Raw genomic sequence first — 17,500 nt, forward strand, 5'->3', positions numbered from 1 at the left:
GCCCCGCCCACCACAGGTGTTCGCACTAGGTTGACCGGTGGAAGAATGTGATCAACAAGATGGTTAGAGGCAACACCACAAACTGCTAATGCTACTGTCTGCTGACAACCTGCTGTCCTCTCATGATGCTAACTGCTAATGCTAACTGTCTGCTGACACACCTGCTGTCCTCTCATGATGCTAACTGCTAATGCTAACTGTCTGCTGACACACCTGCCGTCCTCTCATGATGCTAAATGCTAATGCTAACTGTCTGCTGACACACCTGTCATCCTCTCATGATGCTAACTGCTAATGCTAATTGTCTGCTGACACGCCTGTCGTCCTCTCATGAAGCTAACTGCTAACTGCTAACGCTAACTGTCTGCTGACACACCTGTCGTTCTCTCATGATTCGCTGCCTCTGCCACACTGGAGGTTTCTTTGCCTCACATTTGCATATTGGACAACGATTGGTTTTCTGTATTTGTGACATACCAAATCTAGCTTGAACAGGATTCGTTTGAATTTCAAATGGAGGGGAATGTGAAGACACCAGATACAAGTCGCTGTAGTCGATGTCAGACATGTTTGAGGACAGTGACAGAAGAACAACTCTTTTTTGAGTGGAGGAGAACTTTAACTATCACAGTGAAGCCAGTGCTAATTAAATATGTGAATGTAATCGCTGTACTGCCTCTGTTGATCACTTCTGAACAAAGGTAAGCTGAGTTTAAACACAGACTAGTAGTTAAAATCCTCAGGACTGATTCCTCGGCCTCCGAGGACAAAGCTCGACAGCAGCACAGTGACTACAGGGACTTCTGTGCCAAAGCAAAAGGTTGAACAAAGATTTGACAAAAGATTAACCTTGAAGCTCTTCAAGCTTCTCAGCCACTAACAGACTCACAGGCTCATGAGTCAGCATCCGCTGGCAGTTTGCGCCTGCTGATCAGCCCAAAGAGATAAACCGACAGAGGTGAGAGAGATGACGGAAGGGAAAGATGAAAACAAGGAGCTGAAAGACAATGGGAGGGAAAAAAAGGACGAGCGGAGAAGCTGTGGGAAGAAAAGAGATGTGAGTGGAGAGTGAGCAGAGTGAAAAGAGAAGCTTCTCTATTTCAAAAGCAGCATCTCCCTTCACCATTCAACAGTCCCAATCCCGTTTTAATCCCTGCACAGCATTGTGGGAAAGTTACAGTGTGTCGATGGATGAGACAAGCCTTCTCCTCCTCCTCCTCCTCCCTCAGTGACCTTTAAGATGTTGCTGTTCTCCTCTGATCCAACGTGGCATTTTCCTGTCTGACAGCATCTGTTCACGCTGCAGCAGGAGGAATATATTCTGAAGCGTGCAGGTGTGGCGGTGACAGACGGCAGGTCGACAGGTACTTGAGCTCGACGCTGCTCGTCTGCAGGTGAGACGACAGTACGAGTTGTAAGCACGTCTTCAACACACGCCACCTCCTAATACCAGAGGAGCTCAGTGCTACAGATGCCTGCAACTGCTTTAGTTCGAGCTAACTGCTAATGCTACTGCAAACTTCCACTGCTGCCTTTATTGACTGTTGCTGTTGTTACCCTTTGATTCATGTAACTGCTTCCCCCATGGTGCTAACTGCTACATGTGTGTCGTTATTTGAGGTAGTTTCCAGTAGTCTTTGGAATATTGTTTCCAGACTCAATGTCCGAGAACAACAAACAGTTTCAGTAAAAGGTCACAGACTGGATCTGAATCTTGAACTGAAACAAAGCCCCACAGGTAATTCACTCTGAATCCTGAGGGATCGCTCCTGTCGATCTCCAGAATTAAATGGGATAGATGTCATTGAAGGGGCCAAAGACAAAAGAGCATTTTCAAATCCCTCAAACCGAATTTAAATATTCTGTGTTTCTTCTGTTTTACCAGCGAGTACTGAGTGATGTGGAGACATGCTGCTCAGCTGGTTCTCCCAGGCCTGCCAAGCTCGCTTCACCCTCTGGTATCACTGAAGCCGAGATGAGGCCTGATGGCTCCGCGTTCAGGGGGTTGCATTCCTACGGATGTCAGTTATTTCGGATGCCAACGTTTATCTGCTGAGAAAAAAATAAATAAAGAAGAAGAAGAAGAAGAAGAAGCAAAAAAAAAGCTATTTGAAACGAATGCGTGTGTAGCTCCAGCTGCAGCGAGTGTTATCTGGGTTTAAAATACATCCAGGGGAGAACCAGGGCAGCTGCAGCCGGACGGGAGGGGGGCGGGGGGCGGGGGGGGAGAAACTCGCAGGCAGATAAATGTTTAAAACGCTGACAAAATGTTATTTGTTGACATTTAGCCACAGAGGCCCCCGACGTTTCACACTGGAGCCGGAGAGGGAGGGAGGGGGGAGTGGTTAAAACACAGAGACCTGCCGCCACTGAACACGGAACCAAAACCAATTACTGCTGCCAACAGCCTGACGAGAAGAATGGAACATACAGAACAAGAACCGTCCACAACCAAGAGTGACGATGAACAATCAGGTACCAATGTTTTCACTTGATTCATCTGCCACAACTGTGCTCGTGTCGGCCGTGTGGACGGGGACCTTCCTTTGTCCCGACACATCAGCAGCGACTGACACGTCTGTAAAGCAGCTGTGGTCAGTTGTTACAGGTCTTGTAAGCAGGAACCACAAGGTGGTTCCAAATCCGAAGGTACAAGGTCGTGAACACCACAAGAGGCCGGCGTTAATTCTGAACTCCTCTCATGAACATGAAGGCAGTATTATGTTTAAAGTGCTCGCTGAGCTACGTTAGCAGCATTAGCTTTGGTCTGGCCCCAATCTTGTTTCTGGCCTCCTGGTGAACGGACTCTGGAGGTCCGGTCGTCACCAGACTCTGCCCCATGTGTATTATTATATTTCACATATTCAGTACAATTACTCTTAAATATCCAGTGAGAGGGTGAGACATGTTTACTGCGATATGATCTGAGGAAGAGTGAGAGGCTGAAAGTAGAAAGAGAGAAGAGAAGGGACGGCAGAAGAATGAGTGATGAAGTCGAGAGGGAGAGAAGCAGGAAAGAGCACAAACAATAGCGAAAGCACAACAAAGAGTCCAACCCTGCTGAAGGGGTTTCTGGGAAAATAAATGAAAGCATCAATATTCTCTTTCATTTTTTTCTGCCCCTCCACCTCTCTCTGTCTCTTTCTTCTTCCTCCTCTCCACCCTTCATCCTCGGGATGTTTTTTCAGTCTGCGAGCTCGGAGGATTTTATCATCCTTCTCCCCGAGGGACTGATTCCAGTTCAGAATCATTGGTACTGATTACCCCCGGGCCCTGTCATATTGATTTCTGAGATTTATTGTTGGCCGACTCCCTCACAGAGGTCCGTGGCCCCCGTGTCCACGGGCTGGCAGTCATTTGTTAAACACGCTCCCCTCCTGACAGGCACACACACACACACACACATACACACACACACACACACACTTGTACAACAACAAACAAACAAGACTGACCTAACTGATCACACCTTGTGAAATTAGCTGGAAAACAATCCCTGGATCCGCCCCAACTTCCTCAGGCCACGCCCCCTCACACAGTTTCATGGAAATTAGGTTTTGTAGTTTTTGTGTAATCTGTAAAAATTGTGTATGCTGTAAATTGCTTGTTTCCTCAACGTCCCGCTTGACCTTCATGCACAGATCAGTGGGAACAGGACACGCCTCCTCTCACCACTTCTTCCTCACTGCTGAAGGTGATCGAGAGGAAGGAGCGAGAGAAGAGCGTGAAAAGCAAGACACAAATAAACCGTGTGGCGTTTCACTACAGCTCATGAACCAGGGACCTTCAGAGCCTGCACCTCTGAACTGCAAGTTGAATATGAAATATTAAAGTATTTGGGCATCAGTGTAGCTTCACATTACTGTACGATGAGACGAAGTTCCAGCCTGTTACGATGACGATGGAGCCGCAGGAGTGAAAATTAGTCCAATCATCCGACTCATTACTACGCTGTCTGGTAATTGAGCCTGATCCCAGTCATTTATATTGATATGACATTCATGAAACGTGAAAGATTAGTAAATATCACATCGTCGACATTCGTGTTCAGGAGGAAGTAGTTTTTTAGTGAGAAACACAAAAGTTTTGTTGCTGTTCTTAGAACGATCATTATGAAATCTTCTGTTGAATGAATGTACTTTGTTAAAAGTCTGCATTATTTTTGTGAGAGTCGGTGACAAAGAGGTGTGTGTGTGTGTGTGTGTGTGTGTGTGTGTGTGTGTGTGTGACGGTGAAGAGAAAGAAGCGACGTGAGACTGAGAACAATAACACACAAACAGCCTTGTTCTCTTTTACAAGACATCATTACACTGTGATGACAATCACATGTTTCTTTCAAGTGTGTGTGTGTGTGTGTGTGTGTGTGTGTGTGTGTGTGTGTGTGTGTGTGTGTGTCAATAATGAGTGGATGGATTTTAACCAAACTCAGTGGGAATATTATTTGGGACCGTATACGCTGACTTGCAAAACAAAAATCTTTATCTACCAAGTTTCCTCTGACTCCTTAGGACGTTGAAAACTTTGGGTTTCTCCTGGTGCTGCCGGTGACGGTGTGTGAGTGTGAGAGAGAGAGCGACAGTGTGTTAGAGAGCTGCACACAGCAACAACTTATCAAACATATATTTATATAATTCTCTGGTGAAAGATGTGAGTTTCTGTCTCAGCAGGTGAAACCATCTTTACTCTCCTCCTCCATCTCTCTTCTATTCCTCTACGTCTTTCCTCTCTCTCACCCTCCCCCCTCCTCCCCCTCCCTCCCTCCCTCAGAGCTGTCAAAGCCTGACTGTCACTTCTGCTTTGCTTTATTTCTCTGTGATGGGAACAAATTGCTGAATCCCACTTTAATAAATCCGTACATTGTTCAGTGGCCGCGTCCCAATCGTCTCTGCTGGGACGTTTCCTTTCTCCTTTGTGAATCAAATAAAGGTTCACTCATCGTATATCTGCTCTTTGGACTTCACATGAGGTTTCGTCTTGTCCTCTCCGCATCAGGGACTCAGAGGAAAATATTTTTTTACAAAAACACTCTCACACACACACACACACACACACACACACACACACACACACACACACACACACACACACACACACACACACACACACACAGACAGACAGACAGACTGTGCAGAGGACACGCAAGAGAAAATCTATGAATTCAGTTTTCCCTTGACCTTTAGCCAGAAATGGAAATACTTGTTAAAGAAAGAGACGACTACATTTTACTGATTGTGTGATATTTCTGCAGCACGTGTGTGTGTTTGTGTGGAAATAAGAGTACATCTCACTTGGCTGGTGCCGGTCCTGGCACAGCCCCGGTTCACAGATGGTTCACTGCAAGTTATGAATATGCTGACATGAATGTACAGGAGGAGACTATGAACCCAGCGGAACAAGGCGACAGCACCAGGCAGCTCCTGCTCCGACAAACCACAGAAAAACTACAACAACCACACACAGAATACATTCAATGATTATTATTTTATATATATATATATATATATATATATATAATTCAAACCCCTCCAGTGACATAACAGGAAGTAATATCAAGTCACAGCCACTTCGCAAAAATAAAAGGCATCATTCTTAGCGTCTGCGCAGAAGTGATGGAGAGGTGGAGCCACAGTATCGAGGCTCCACCCATGGACAGGCTCTCGACTCACTGTTAGCTGTCAGTCACGATGTTTCGCACCAGTTTTTATATCATCAAATAACTAATGAGAAGCAAAGTGATAAGAAACATAAACACGTGAACAATCATCAGTGATAAGAACGACCTCACATGACATGGAGGGGGCGGGGTTTATGACCTGTACTGCAGCTGGACACCAGGGGGCGACGATCATGATGATATATTAATATCGACATTAAAAAAACGTTTATTTACTTTAAAAAAGTGAAACAAAAGGAAACAACATAAATTTTTACTTTTATCTTTCAAATAAAAACATGTTGATATCCTGAATGTGAAGACAACTTGACTCAGTTGCTGCTGCTGCTAAATATAAATATATATTTCAACAGATGTCAAAACATCTCCAAACTCATTATTTCCAAAATAAATAATATACTTGATGTTTCTCACCATCTGAGAATCTTATTATTTTGTTTGTTAATTGTCCACGAGTCTGACTTTTTCTTCCCAGTCACATTTTGGCAGCTTTTGTTCAAAGCTGTAACGTTGGAGTGGAGCTTAATATAATAATAGACGGTAAAACTTTTTATGACGCTTTAGTCTTGACATCACTTCTGAGCCCAAGTAACACCGAGAGTGTGTAGTGGCCCATCTCTTGTTCATAGAAGATCTCTGCTACAGCAGCGTGAAAAGATGCTGAGCTAATGAGTCAGAAAGCAAATAAACATTCATGAGGTGAGAGGGAGAAAAAAAGTGAATGAATTCCCTCCAGGGGTCACTTTTATGTGTGTGTGTGTGTGTGTGTGTGTGTGTGTCAGTTAATGAACCCTCCAGAGCGACGCCCCCACCACTATTTTACAAGATCATTTTACAGCCGCAGTGAATCTCGTAGGAAGCCATCATCAGTGTGAGTTGTGTGTGTGTGTAGAAGCGTGTGTGTGCGTGGCTCCCGTGAGGTTGTGAGCCTGATTTATGTGTGTGTGTGTGTGTGTGTGTCTTGTGTGTGTGTGTGTGTGTGTGTGTGTATGCGTGTGTGTATGCGTGCGTGCGTGTGTGTGTGTATGTATGTGTGTGTGTGTGTCTGTGTGCGTGTGTGTGTCTGTGTGCGTGTGTGTGTATGCGTGTGTTTGTGTGTGTGTATGCGTGTGTATGCTTGTGTGTGTTTGTGTGAGAATACGAGTGACCTTAGACGGCGCCCTCCCGTCTTGCTGCAGCAACGCTTTCGAAACCAAAAATAGAAAAAAGAGAGAAAATGAAGAACAACAACCCTGAAACAGGATGACAGATGATCACTGCTGCGCCTGGAAACGATAAGATAAGATAATAATCGTCTGGAAAACATCTGGACTATGTCTGACCGGTTCTCTCGACCAATAGGAAGCAGGTGGAAGATTGTGACGTTTGGAAACGAACGGTTCTTAAACCTCAAAGATGAGATGACTCAAAAAGTGTCAAGGAGGTTCATGCTACGGGTCAAAAGTTTGGAACAACTCAGTTGTTACAGATATTCACATTCTACAAAAGTATAGAATTAAAGAAACATTAAATATGAACTACAATGTCCCTCTGTCGATGCCCCTCATACATTTAATATCACACAGATATCAGTCCCTTAATAAATACAGGATCACGATTCCAGGAGTTATTCCCTGGGGAATATGTGAAGATGTCAAAAAACATTCTAGCTCCAAATGTTAATATTAAGAGATTTAAAAATAACATTGCAAAACACTGCAGCTTCCCTCGTCCCTCATTAATCCAGGACTTGGGAGAACTCTTGTTGAGATGTGGATGTATTTTAGTTCCTACATCAGCGCGAACGTCACAGTAACACACCTGGTTCGTCCTGCGGCTCCACTGGAGCAGCTGGAGCTCGACAACATACAGACTCACTTCTTCTGTTTTTAACCACAGTGCAGCTCTTTGTTCACATGGTTATTATGATGATGACGGTGCACAAGAGAAACCTCCAGAGAATCATCACTGTTATATAACTGTACATACAGTTCACATCAGCAGCACTCGGGCTCTAGCGCCGCCTTCGTCAGATGAAGGGGAAGTGGCTGCAGGTTGTGGATCGATGACTTGAAGGAACTGTGACGTTAAATTCCAGCCACAACTAGGAATGTAGTTCAGATCTCAGCAGTCAAAGGTTCAGACGGAGACAGTCACTTTCTGTAACATACAATGTGACATGGGGGATGTAGCTCGTCTGTGAAGCTAACGTTGGCTCTACAACCGCCCAGAGAGTTAGATTGTTCATCTGTGCTCGTGTGTCTGTTAGTTCGCAGGATTACAGCAAATACAAAACTGACTTCCAGAACATTGTGTGCAGAGGTGGGGAAAGACACTGTTGGTCACCGGCTCGTCGAGAGTCGAACTCCGGACGGACGCCTCGTGGCCCTGCCGCTCTGTTGTTCCTCTGAAATGACTCTTCACATATCATGCGAGTAACAACTGATCCACCTACTGTGATCACGTTCTGATGATGAATATTCATTTTGCCTCTTTTGTTTCATGATTTAATCTCACTGCTTCATTAGAAACGGTTTCTCTCGTCTGTTCTCAGGTTTTTACTTCCTGGTGTGTCGCAGTGACAGAACTTCCTCAGTCAGCGAGATATTAATTCTCCGCAGCGAGACAGTTAATAAGTGCGACTGTTATTAATCCGACTTGTTGGGGGACGGTGGACGTTTCGTCTGCAGAGATCGAATTCTAATTGCTTTATTAAAATTCTGTCATCGGATTACATTAGGCTGTATTTTATTGTAATTACATTATGTCCACAAAAAAAGTTTAATTTACTGTGATGCGTTTCCTCTGGACGTCGGATCAGAGCTGCTGCTCTAACGACAGCAGGAGAATCTCTGATCATGGTTCTCAGTTAAAACTTTCATTTGCTTTGTTTCCTGAGCTTTATTCATAATTGACAAAACCAAAAACACGTCTATTGTTTATGATTCTTGTAGAACAAAGTGAAACACGATCAGTGTAACTTTTATTCTGTTTATGCTTCACTGGACACTTATGTTCCTTCATAACGTGAAACTGCTCTTGAGAATGATTTTCTCTCTCAAAAGCAGATGGATGTGCTCATTCATAATCATCACAACCATATTGTATATAGTATTGAAAACAATAACAATCTCTATGGAGACCAGAGAGCAACAACTATCCCCGGTCTGCTTCACAGAACAGAAGTGAAATGTGCTGATTCGACGAAGCCGACGTGTGTTGAGGACTGGACATCGGAAATTTAATCTCCACACATTAACAACGTAACAACGTGTGCAGATGTTTTATATCTGAATCTTTTTCATATGCATAAAGGCTTCAGGGCCAGAGTTCTCCTCATCACATGGTCACTTCTCATCACCATGACGACGAGTCGCTGCCTCCAGATCACAACCAACGGACCAAACCTCAGGGAACTACTTTGCCTTCCGCCCGTCATGGTCACATGTGAACTACGACTCTGTAGATACAGTCGTGACAGGTACAGAGAGTGTGTCGCTATGGTGACGTTTGGAGACGGATCGTTAGTATTCTAAGAACTTTGGATTCACGTCTGTTTAGTTTTTCCATATTTTTCCAAACTGGTAGGAACCTGTCACCTCCTTCATTTATCTTTTCCAAACCATAAAGCATGAAGACTTCGAGCAGCAGCAGCAGCAGGGGAACGTTCTGGAACGACTCTCAAACTGGGTCAGTGTTTGATTTGAGTTTCCTCATTCTAAAATCTAAATTGAGTTATTTGCGAAACAGCTCAGACTTAGAGACGACTGACAATATTTCACAAAAAGTATAAATGATGACGTCTGACTGAACCACACACACACACACACACACACACACACACACACACACGCACACACTCTAAACAAACAGTGCAGCCATGTGAGCGTGTTCACAGCCACACAAACAGCTTCCCTCCCTCCCGGCTGCTGGATTAGTGGCTGGTTTATAACGGGAACCGCTGATTTATGGTGTAATCTGTTTCAGGGAGGGAAGAAGAAGAGCTTCTCGCTCTTGGAGGCAGAAGAACCTGACGCCGACCTTTGGCGTCGCGCTCGGCTCAACGACAGACTCTCAGCTGCACGACCAGAGAAGAGCGCCGCCGCCGAGTGAGAACGAAGTGAGACAATGAATCACAAGATGTATCAAAGGACTGATCAAGGTCTTTACAGGACAGGAACAAAGTGAAGATATGAATCTGAAATATAGTGAAGCTGGAGAGTCATTATGTAAATTCTGATCTTCCTAATTGCCGTCACTTTGTAAAGTATTCTCTCCAGACGCAGCAGCACTTCACACTGACAGGCCCACAAACTAAGTGATGATAAATAATGCACTTGGTTATTTTCACTTCCAAAAATGTTTTTCTGTGATTTTTCTGGAAACAGAACAGTAAATATCGTTCACTGCTTCTTCTGTCAGAGCAGAAACACTGAGACCGTCCCAGACCAGCTGTTCTTCTGATGACCTCACACGAGTCGGTCGATTACGTTAACGTTATCATGTCTTCTATCTGAGGCAGTGCCACATGATTAAAGGTCCAGATTCTTAAATACCTGCTCGTTGATATTAATTCAGTCTTCATATCACATATTTATCGTCTGACATCAGGAGGAGGCTAAGCTTCCCCAAGATGATCGTGGAAACGAGATACTGAGGCTCTGTTTGTGTCCTACTTGGTGTGATTGTTATCACGATGCGTCAGTATCTGAGGAAATGTCTCCTCAGGGACTTTCTTCATCAACGGGAGGAAAGTAAACGGACGAATACTTAGAATATTCATATTTAATTAAACACTCATCATGCATTGAATGCTCTGGTACAGAACATATAAAGAGCACAATGTGGTTAAAGTAACGTGAATTGATTTGTGAAGTGATATGATTGAGTGTGACATCGTCTGTACCAGAGACTCTTCAGGTCATCAGGTCACTGGAGCACGACACAAACTGAATGTTCATTCATCTGCACAACAATCATCTGCTTCATCAAACTTATTTTTGATAAGTTTTTTTGTGAATTCCTCACAATGTAATAAAAAACACAAACAGCTTCAAAGTATTTTCTCTGTATTGTGTATCAATTCATTGTTAAAGAGCTGCAGCAGCTATGAGCGACAAAGAGTCTAACGTGAACATTTTGAATCTGAATGTAATTTATGACACAACCACGGTTCCATTCAAGCAAAAAGCTCAAACTCTTCCAGAAAAAAACCTTCTGACTTTTCCTTTAACGTCTCTTTGCACAATGAAGACAAATGTCCTGTATCATCACGAGCCTCCGAACGCTCCACACACACACACACACACACACACACACACACACACACACACACACACACACACACACACACACAAGCAACCACTGAGAGTTGACCTCATCTCCACATTAGAGCTCATTCACTGTCCAGCAGCAGCACGTCGGCGCCTGATGGATGAGCTGCTTCCAACGCAACAATCAAACGATTACTGCTGCTCCATCTCCGTCAGGACGCCGAGCACAGAGACACTGTTCTCAACGGAGAGCAGCCATAACTCAAACCACTGGTCCTGTGACTCTGAGAACGATGAGTGTGGTTGTGAGGTCGGTCCTTTGTCCTGAATGTACTGAGACAGAGACTCAGCGTTTCTATGGAGACGGATATTCTGTCTGTTTGATGACAACATTATTCTGAGAGACACCATGCACTGACCACCTGTTGATCCGTGTAACCAACCAATATATTGAGCTCTTGTAATAAATACTTCTGGAAGTCCAGGGTCTCCGTCTCTCTGATTCAACTGCATCAAAGTTTCCATAACACGTGTGTGTGTGTGTGTGTGTGTGTGTGTGTGTGTGTGTGTGTGTCAATGATACAACAATTAAAACAGTATTTAGCTGAAAAGAGAAGTTCAGAGACTGAATAGACATCAAGGAACAAAAAAACTCTGTAGTCACACAAGTTTGGCAAAGCAGAGTGACCCGTGCTGAGCTCGTCCATGACTTAACAGAGTTATTAATCAAAGTTGTTCTTGAAATCAAAACATTGCTTCATAAAAGAGCTGTTGGGAGATTTCATCTTTGGAAAGCAAGAAGAAAAAAGATGTGGAACAAAAAAAGGAGGGTGGAAGAAGAGAGGAACGATCTAGAGAGCATGTGACCTTGTCTGACCTCTGGATGTGTTGAGGTTTAGTGAAGCGAGGTAAAGCTGATTCCAGTCAAGTCACTTGAATATGAATATCTGCTGATGTCACTTCCTGTCACAGATGATTGTGCATCATTTTATTCACCCGAGCTCGTGTACGTCCCGCCTGATTGACTCTGCGGTCTGTTGCCGTGCGCGGTGCGATGTGTTAATTATGAATTACCGTCAGGTATTGTGGTCAGCGCTGCAGCGTTACCAACGAATTAATGATGCAACTTACAAACCAAAGGTAATTAGTGGGGGGGAGGGAGGAGAGAGAGGCCGAAGGCCGAGAGAGAGCAGGAAATAATAAACAGTGTGAGTCAGGGAGGAGGCGTGACCTCGTTAAAGTGATACTCCCAATCTCCGTGGTACGAGCTCCTGGCTCCGCCCCCTTAGTCCAGATCCTCACCAACATTTCATGGATTCTCTCTTGGTCCATGGTCAATATTTCCACCAAGTTTAATGTAATCCTTCTGATAAAGCAACCAACCAATCAACAGACTGAGAACATCACCAACTCTCTTCACCTTCATGTGAGCATCAAAACTGACCAGGAAGTAAAAGCCTCTGTAGCCAGAGAGGTCACAGCGCTTGACCTGATGACAAAGACCAGGACGAGGAGGACGAGACACCAACTTCATGCTCTGATCCTGATCTAATAACTGAGGTTACTGTAACAGAACTGATCTGTGTACTGGATGTGATGTAACAACACACTTGGTTAATGACACTCAGGGGAAATTAGGTTTTCCTTCTTGCAACAGCAGCAGCAGCGGACCAGAGGACACAAATCCCTGGAAACCTTCAAAGTGATGAACTGGACTCAGCATTCGGAGAGAAGGGGTTGTTGTTTTTTTACTGTGCATCCTTAAAAAATTAAACAAGTTTCTCATTTTGAGTTACTACGCAATAACACTGGAACTCAATTAGAACTTAACACTTTAATTTGCTGTTGCGAGGGTTTTTGCAGCGGAGCAACTGAGGCAGGATGAATCCACCAGGGAAGGTTTTCTACAGTCGCTGCTGCAGCTGCACGTCGACAGGACGGCAAGAGAACAGAGATTGTCTGTCAGTGTGTTAACATGCAGTTTAAAAACCAGATCATATTCGGGTTAAGTCAATACCCCGGTTTCTTAAAACGGCATGTAAACACCTCCCCCCGTTTACAGACCTAGATAACTCCGTCGGGTTACGGGTCCGCACATGCTCCGTAGGTTATAACTGCCCCTCCACACTCGCAGGAAGCCACCACGCCAAAAAAACAACAGCAACAACACGAAGCTTCACCTTTAAACCCGAGGACGTCGCCACGGCCACGTAGGGTTACTGAGGCGTTGAGAACGTAAGAAATGTACAGCGCTGAAAAGTCGTCCATGTTCTCCTCCGCTTTCCAAGTTGTTGGAAAAAGTCTTATTCCGACAAGTTGTACGTTGGCAGAGCGCAACCTACTGTATCGGAGGCAGAGTTACTCCCGTCACTCTTCACATTCTTCCCTGCTAATGCATACGGGGAGAACTGACATAACCCAGTTATTTACTGTAACTGTGACTGTGACTGTAAACGCAAAGAGACAAAGAGTCACGAGAGAAGAGAAACTCTGTGAACCTCGTTCCTCAGCTCTAATCACCTTTATTCCACGTATGGCTCCCCAGAGATGAGCAGAGATAAAGGCTCTTTGACGCACTCCGTCTCCGCCGCCGCCCGTCACCTCGACCTCGCCGTGTTCCGTGTGGATGCAACAGCAGTTTTTGTGATTTACTGTACAGTATATTTGGGGAAAGTGAGAGCGAGAGTTTAAAGAGACGAGGACAAACCTCACTTCTCTGCCCCGGCGCTGATGGATCAGGTGTTTAAGGTCCCAGCGCCTCGTTGGTGATTCACTTTTCCTTTGAGCCTCAAAATGCATCGAATTCATCGTCACATTAACCACAAACATCTGAAAAAGTCTCGCTCTTCCTCGAGCGGAGGCTTCTCGTACGAATCAGGCAGTTACCGTGTGTTTTATGGCTCATGTGGGGAAGATACAAAAACAGCACGTAGAAGAGAGGAAAGAACGTTTGTCTTCACCTGCAGGAACATTATCGTGGACTGTGAGGTCAGAGAGGAACCGTGCTCTCAACCATGTTGGATTGAAAATGAAAACATAAAGAATCAGAAGGATGGAGCGCAGCCAGCCCACGTCGTACACTATATGTTTGTCCCACCAGAGTTTCATACAGATACTAAAACTGTTTTACACAACATAACAGAAGCTGCTTTCAGACATGCACCGGACCTACGTGAATGTTGCTCCACACATTTTCAGTAACTTTGCCTGCCAATGTGAACTTACTGGACTAAAGAACTTGTGGGTTTATCGTTTATGAATCCTTTGGTTCACCCTCCCTTGTGTGTCTCTGTCTTAGTTAAGTTGCCCTTTGTCTGCCCTTGTGTTTTGTGAATGAACTTCCCCTCGCTCACTCTTTAGTTATAGAATAAACAGCTTCCTGCCTCTCTGCTCAACTCTCCTCCTCTCTGTCCACGTCTCACGTCACGCGTCTGGACTGGAGGATGAGAACGGAAGCCGGAAGCATAACTGCTCGCATAATCATCAGCAACCTCACATACAAGCTCCTAAGTGCTGCAGTTTATTCAGACTTGTCACATCCGTTTCACTGTGCGCTCCACTCGTCTCACTCTCAGTGTCGCTGTAATTGCCTCCGCGACGACGAGAGTGAGTGTGTGAGTTAAAGAGACACCTGGCTCCTCACCTTACAGGGAAATGTTTCATAAGGAAATATATTACATCTCAATCAACGTACACATCCAGTTATCTCTGTGGTGACAGATATATACAGTATCATCCTCCTCCTGCGCTCTGACAAACTGTTACTCAAGGCAAAGCGATAGAAGACGCACACCCAAGACAGTTTATGGAAAAGAAAAATATTAGATGTAAGTCTGAGAGATATGAAGACTTCAGTTTTTTGGCTGACGGAGGAGATGAAGTGTGAGAAAACAAACTTCCTTGAAGACAGTTTGGTTTAGAAATCAGAGGACAACGACTTCAAACTGCTGACGTCATCCAACTTATTCAAAATATCTTAGAGCGGCAACAGTTAATCGATTAGTAATCCACTACTAAATTAATTACCAACTATTTTGATAATCGATTAATCGGTTCAAGTAGTTTTTATGGATAAAAAAGTCATAATTCTCTGATTTCAGCTTCTTCCATGTGAATATGTTCTGTTTCTCTGCTCCTCTGTGACAGTAAACTGAAGATCTTTGGTGTTTGAACAAAACAAAACATCATGTCGAGGTTTCGGTGAAACACGATCGACATTTTCCACCATTCTATGAACCAAACAACTAATCCAAAAAATAATGGACAGATGAATCGATTATGAAATGAATCGTTAGTTGGAGCCCATCAATATTGACGAGTCCTCCAGCGGCCCCTGTCACTGAGCATGCGCACTGCAGCCTACATACGAACTTCACATGTTTGGTGAACAGACAAATATTCTTGTTTTTTTTTCACTCACTCAGTTTCTTCGTGGTCCAGGTGGAAGGTAGCGACGCGTGGCCGGGTTCACGGTGCTGTCTGCCGGCGAAGCCTCGGAGCGACACCGCGAGCAGCAGCAGCCACTAGCGGCGGAGGGAAGCTAGCAGGAAGCTAGCAGGACGCTAGCAGTAAGCTAGCAGGAAGCTAGCAGGACGCTAGAAGGACGCTAGCAGTAAGCTAGCAGGAAGCTAGCAGGACGCTAGCAGTAAGCTAGCAGGAAGCTAGCAGGACGCTAGCAGGACGCTAGCAGTAAGCTAGCAGGAAGCTAGCAGGACGCTAGCAGTAAGCTAGCAGGAAGCTAGCAGGACGCTAGCAGGACGCTAGCAGGAAGCTAGCAGGAAGCTAGCAGGACGCTAGCAGTAGCTGCACTTACTGTTCTCTCCACTTTGTCCCGTGAAACTGAATCCGTCCTCGGCTCTTTTGGTTGAACATCACTAAATAAACCTCTGTTTGTTTTCTATTTCAACTAGTTAGCATTCAAACAATTAGCGGCGGAGCTAACTGAGCTAAAGAGACGTTCAAGAGGGGGCGTCGACACAGCGCCCCCACGCACGGATGGTCAAAGCAGGAACTGACACAGCATTGTGTTATTTAGAGGAGATCGAAATTAATTTCAAATCAGCCAAAACACACACGGACATATTCATTACCTATCATTGATTTCGTGAACTTTGTTATTAAAAAAATTAAATAAATGTCTGTAACCTGAAACAAAAAGTGGATGAAGTTTCAGAGATTACACCTGAACATCTCACGGTGCTTTCAGGGGAGCTCGGGTCTTTTCCAGCTCGGGTCTTTCCAAGGGTGTGAGTGCGGATCCAAGAAAAATACAAGTGTAGCATATTTGAATGTGATTCCATAAGGGGACTGTTTTTTTTTAAATTTGATTCGTTTTTTAACTTAATTTTTCGTCCACTGAAAACGCTATAAATATAAAAAATTAAAATGTGTAAGCCTGAAGTTTTCAGTTTCCACAGAAAATGTTATTTCCATCTCAACAAAATAAATCTGTGGGGCTTATTCTTTCATCCACTGATGAGTTAATAAAGCCTTGTTGTATAATTGAAAACATCTCATGCCGCCTCCATAACACATGGAATATAATAACCTGCTATTGAACGTGATTACTGTGGCTCATGCACAAGCTAATGGGATTTTTGTAAAGTGAGCTGAAGTGTAGGAGTCGGTGTTTCAGGAGGATATACACACTCCAGGTTGGTGCCCAGGAGCTTTAATGTTCAGGTAAAATGTGGTTTGTCAATAGCAAAAAGATTTTATCCTACAACTTTGGAAAATTGGAAGAGAAGCTGAATTCACATTATACAGTTTCAAACCCAAGCAACAAGGAGGGATTTCAGAATGTGTCTGGGCAATAAGAGCGGAATAATTCTATTAAATACTTCATTTTTTTCTTTCTTTCCTGTTGGATCAATGTAATTTATTTGTTGTAATTTGTTGCCATTCGTGTTGGTTTGGCTTCTGCATTTTCCAGTCTGCAAATAATAAATTAGACTGTAGCGCTGGTGCCAGCTTCTCTCTGGATGTTATTAGAGATGAGCTCCACTTTGAGCCGCAGTGGACGACTTTCTACTTCTGAAAAAAAAACAAAAAAAACGGTATAATCTGCCAACAGATCAGGGTGAGACAGTCTGATACACTGAAACGCTCTCCGTGTGTCTGTGAGCTGCTTTGATGAGAATATGTTGACTCCTGAGCGTCGTTCCCGGGAGAATCCTGCGTTTCAAACGAGTGGACGAACCCCAGAGCCATGTTCTCATTTGAAAGGAAACAATTCCTCGGATACAGTGTGACACTGTAAGTCATGAACTGGACATAAACAGTAATTCGCCATATTTCCTCTGAGCTGACATAGTAAAAACTTGGTTAAAAGACCAAATGATGCACATTTTTCCGAGGCGTATCTACTGTGAGCCTTGGTGCAGACGTGAACAACACGAGGTTCCCCTCTGCTGTCGCAGCCGGTCTCAAGGTTACCTAAATGTTAAGATATGGAAATGATATTAAAGGGACAGGAACTTGGAACAAAAGCCTCGATGAATAATCTTTTGCCGAAAAATGCAAGTTCCCCTCCCCTTTGGAAACAGACCAATGCTCTGCCAGGCCACTCCCCCCT

The 17,500-nt window shown here is 44.3% G+C and overlaps 2 protein-coding genes and 1 long non-coding RNA gene across 5 annotated transcripts in view; 2 read left to right on the forward strand and 1 right to left on the reverse strand.

The window, feature by feature from the left end:
- LOC124851015 (uncharacterized protein DDB_G0271670) overlaps positions 1-3,775 on the forward strand; it is a 20,528-nt gene extending 16,753 nt beyond the window's left edge. Inside the window, exon 5 of the mRNA XM_047337531.1 lies at positions 3,642-3,775. Coding sequence (XP_047193487.1) covers positions 3,642-3,775 — 134 coding nt within the window. The remainder of the gene's footprint in view (positions 1-3,641) is intronic.
- sgcd (sarcoglycan, delta (dystrophin-associated glycoprotein)) overlaps positions 1-17,500 on the reverse strand; it is a 126,186-nt gene that overhangs the window by 76,520 nt on the left and 32,166 nt on the right. Inside the window, exon 1 of one of the 3 annotated variants that reach the window (XM_035624363.2) lies at positions 15,740-16,139. The exons of 1 other annotated variant lie outside the window; for it this stretch is intronic. The gene's annotated coding sequence lies outside the window, so the exon portion shown is untranslated. Of the gene's footprint in view, positions 1-15,346; positions 16,140-17,500 lie in introns of those variants that run through there. One more of the 3 variants, XM_035624361.2, reaches the window with a different exon arrangement.
- On the forward strand, positions 9,062-10,705 carry LOC124849718. The gene is made up of 2 exons (XR_007030174.1): positions 9,062-9,343; positions 9,641-10,705. It is a non-coding gene; the product is annotated as an uncharacterized LOC124849718 (long non-coding RNA).

This window comes from Scophthalmus maximus, chromosome 2 (assembly GCF_022379125.1).
Source record: "Scophthalmus maximus strain ysfricsl-2021 chromosome 2, ASM2237912v1, whole genome shotgun sequence".
Lineage (NCBI taxonomy): Eukaryota > Metazoa > Chordata > Actinopteri > Pleuronectiformes > Scophthalmidae > Scophthalmus > Scophthalmus maximus.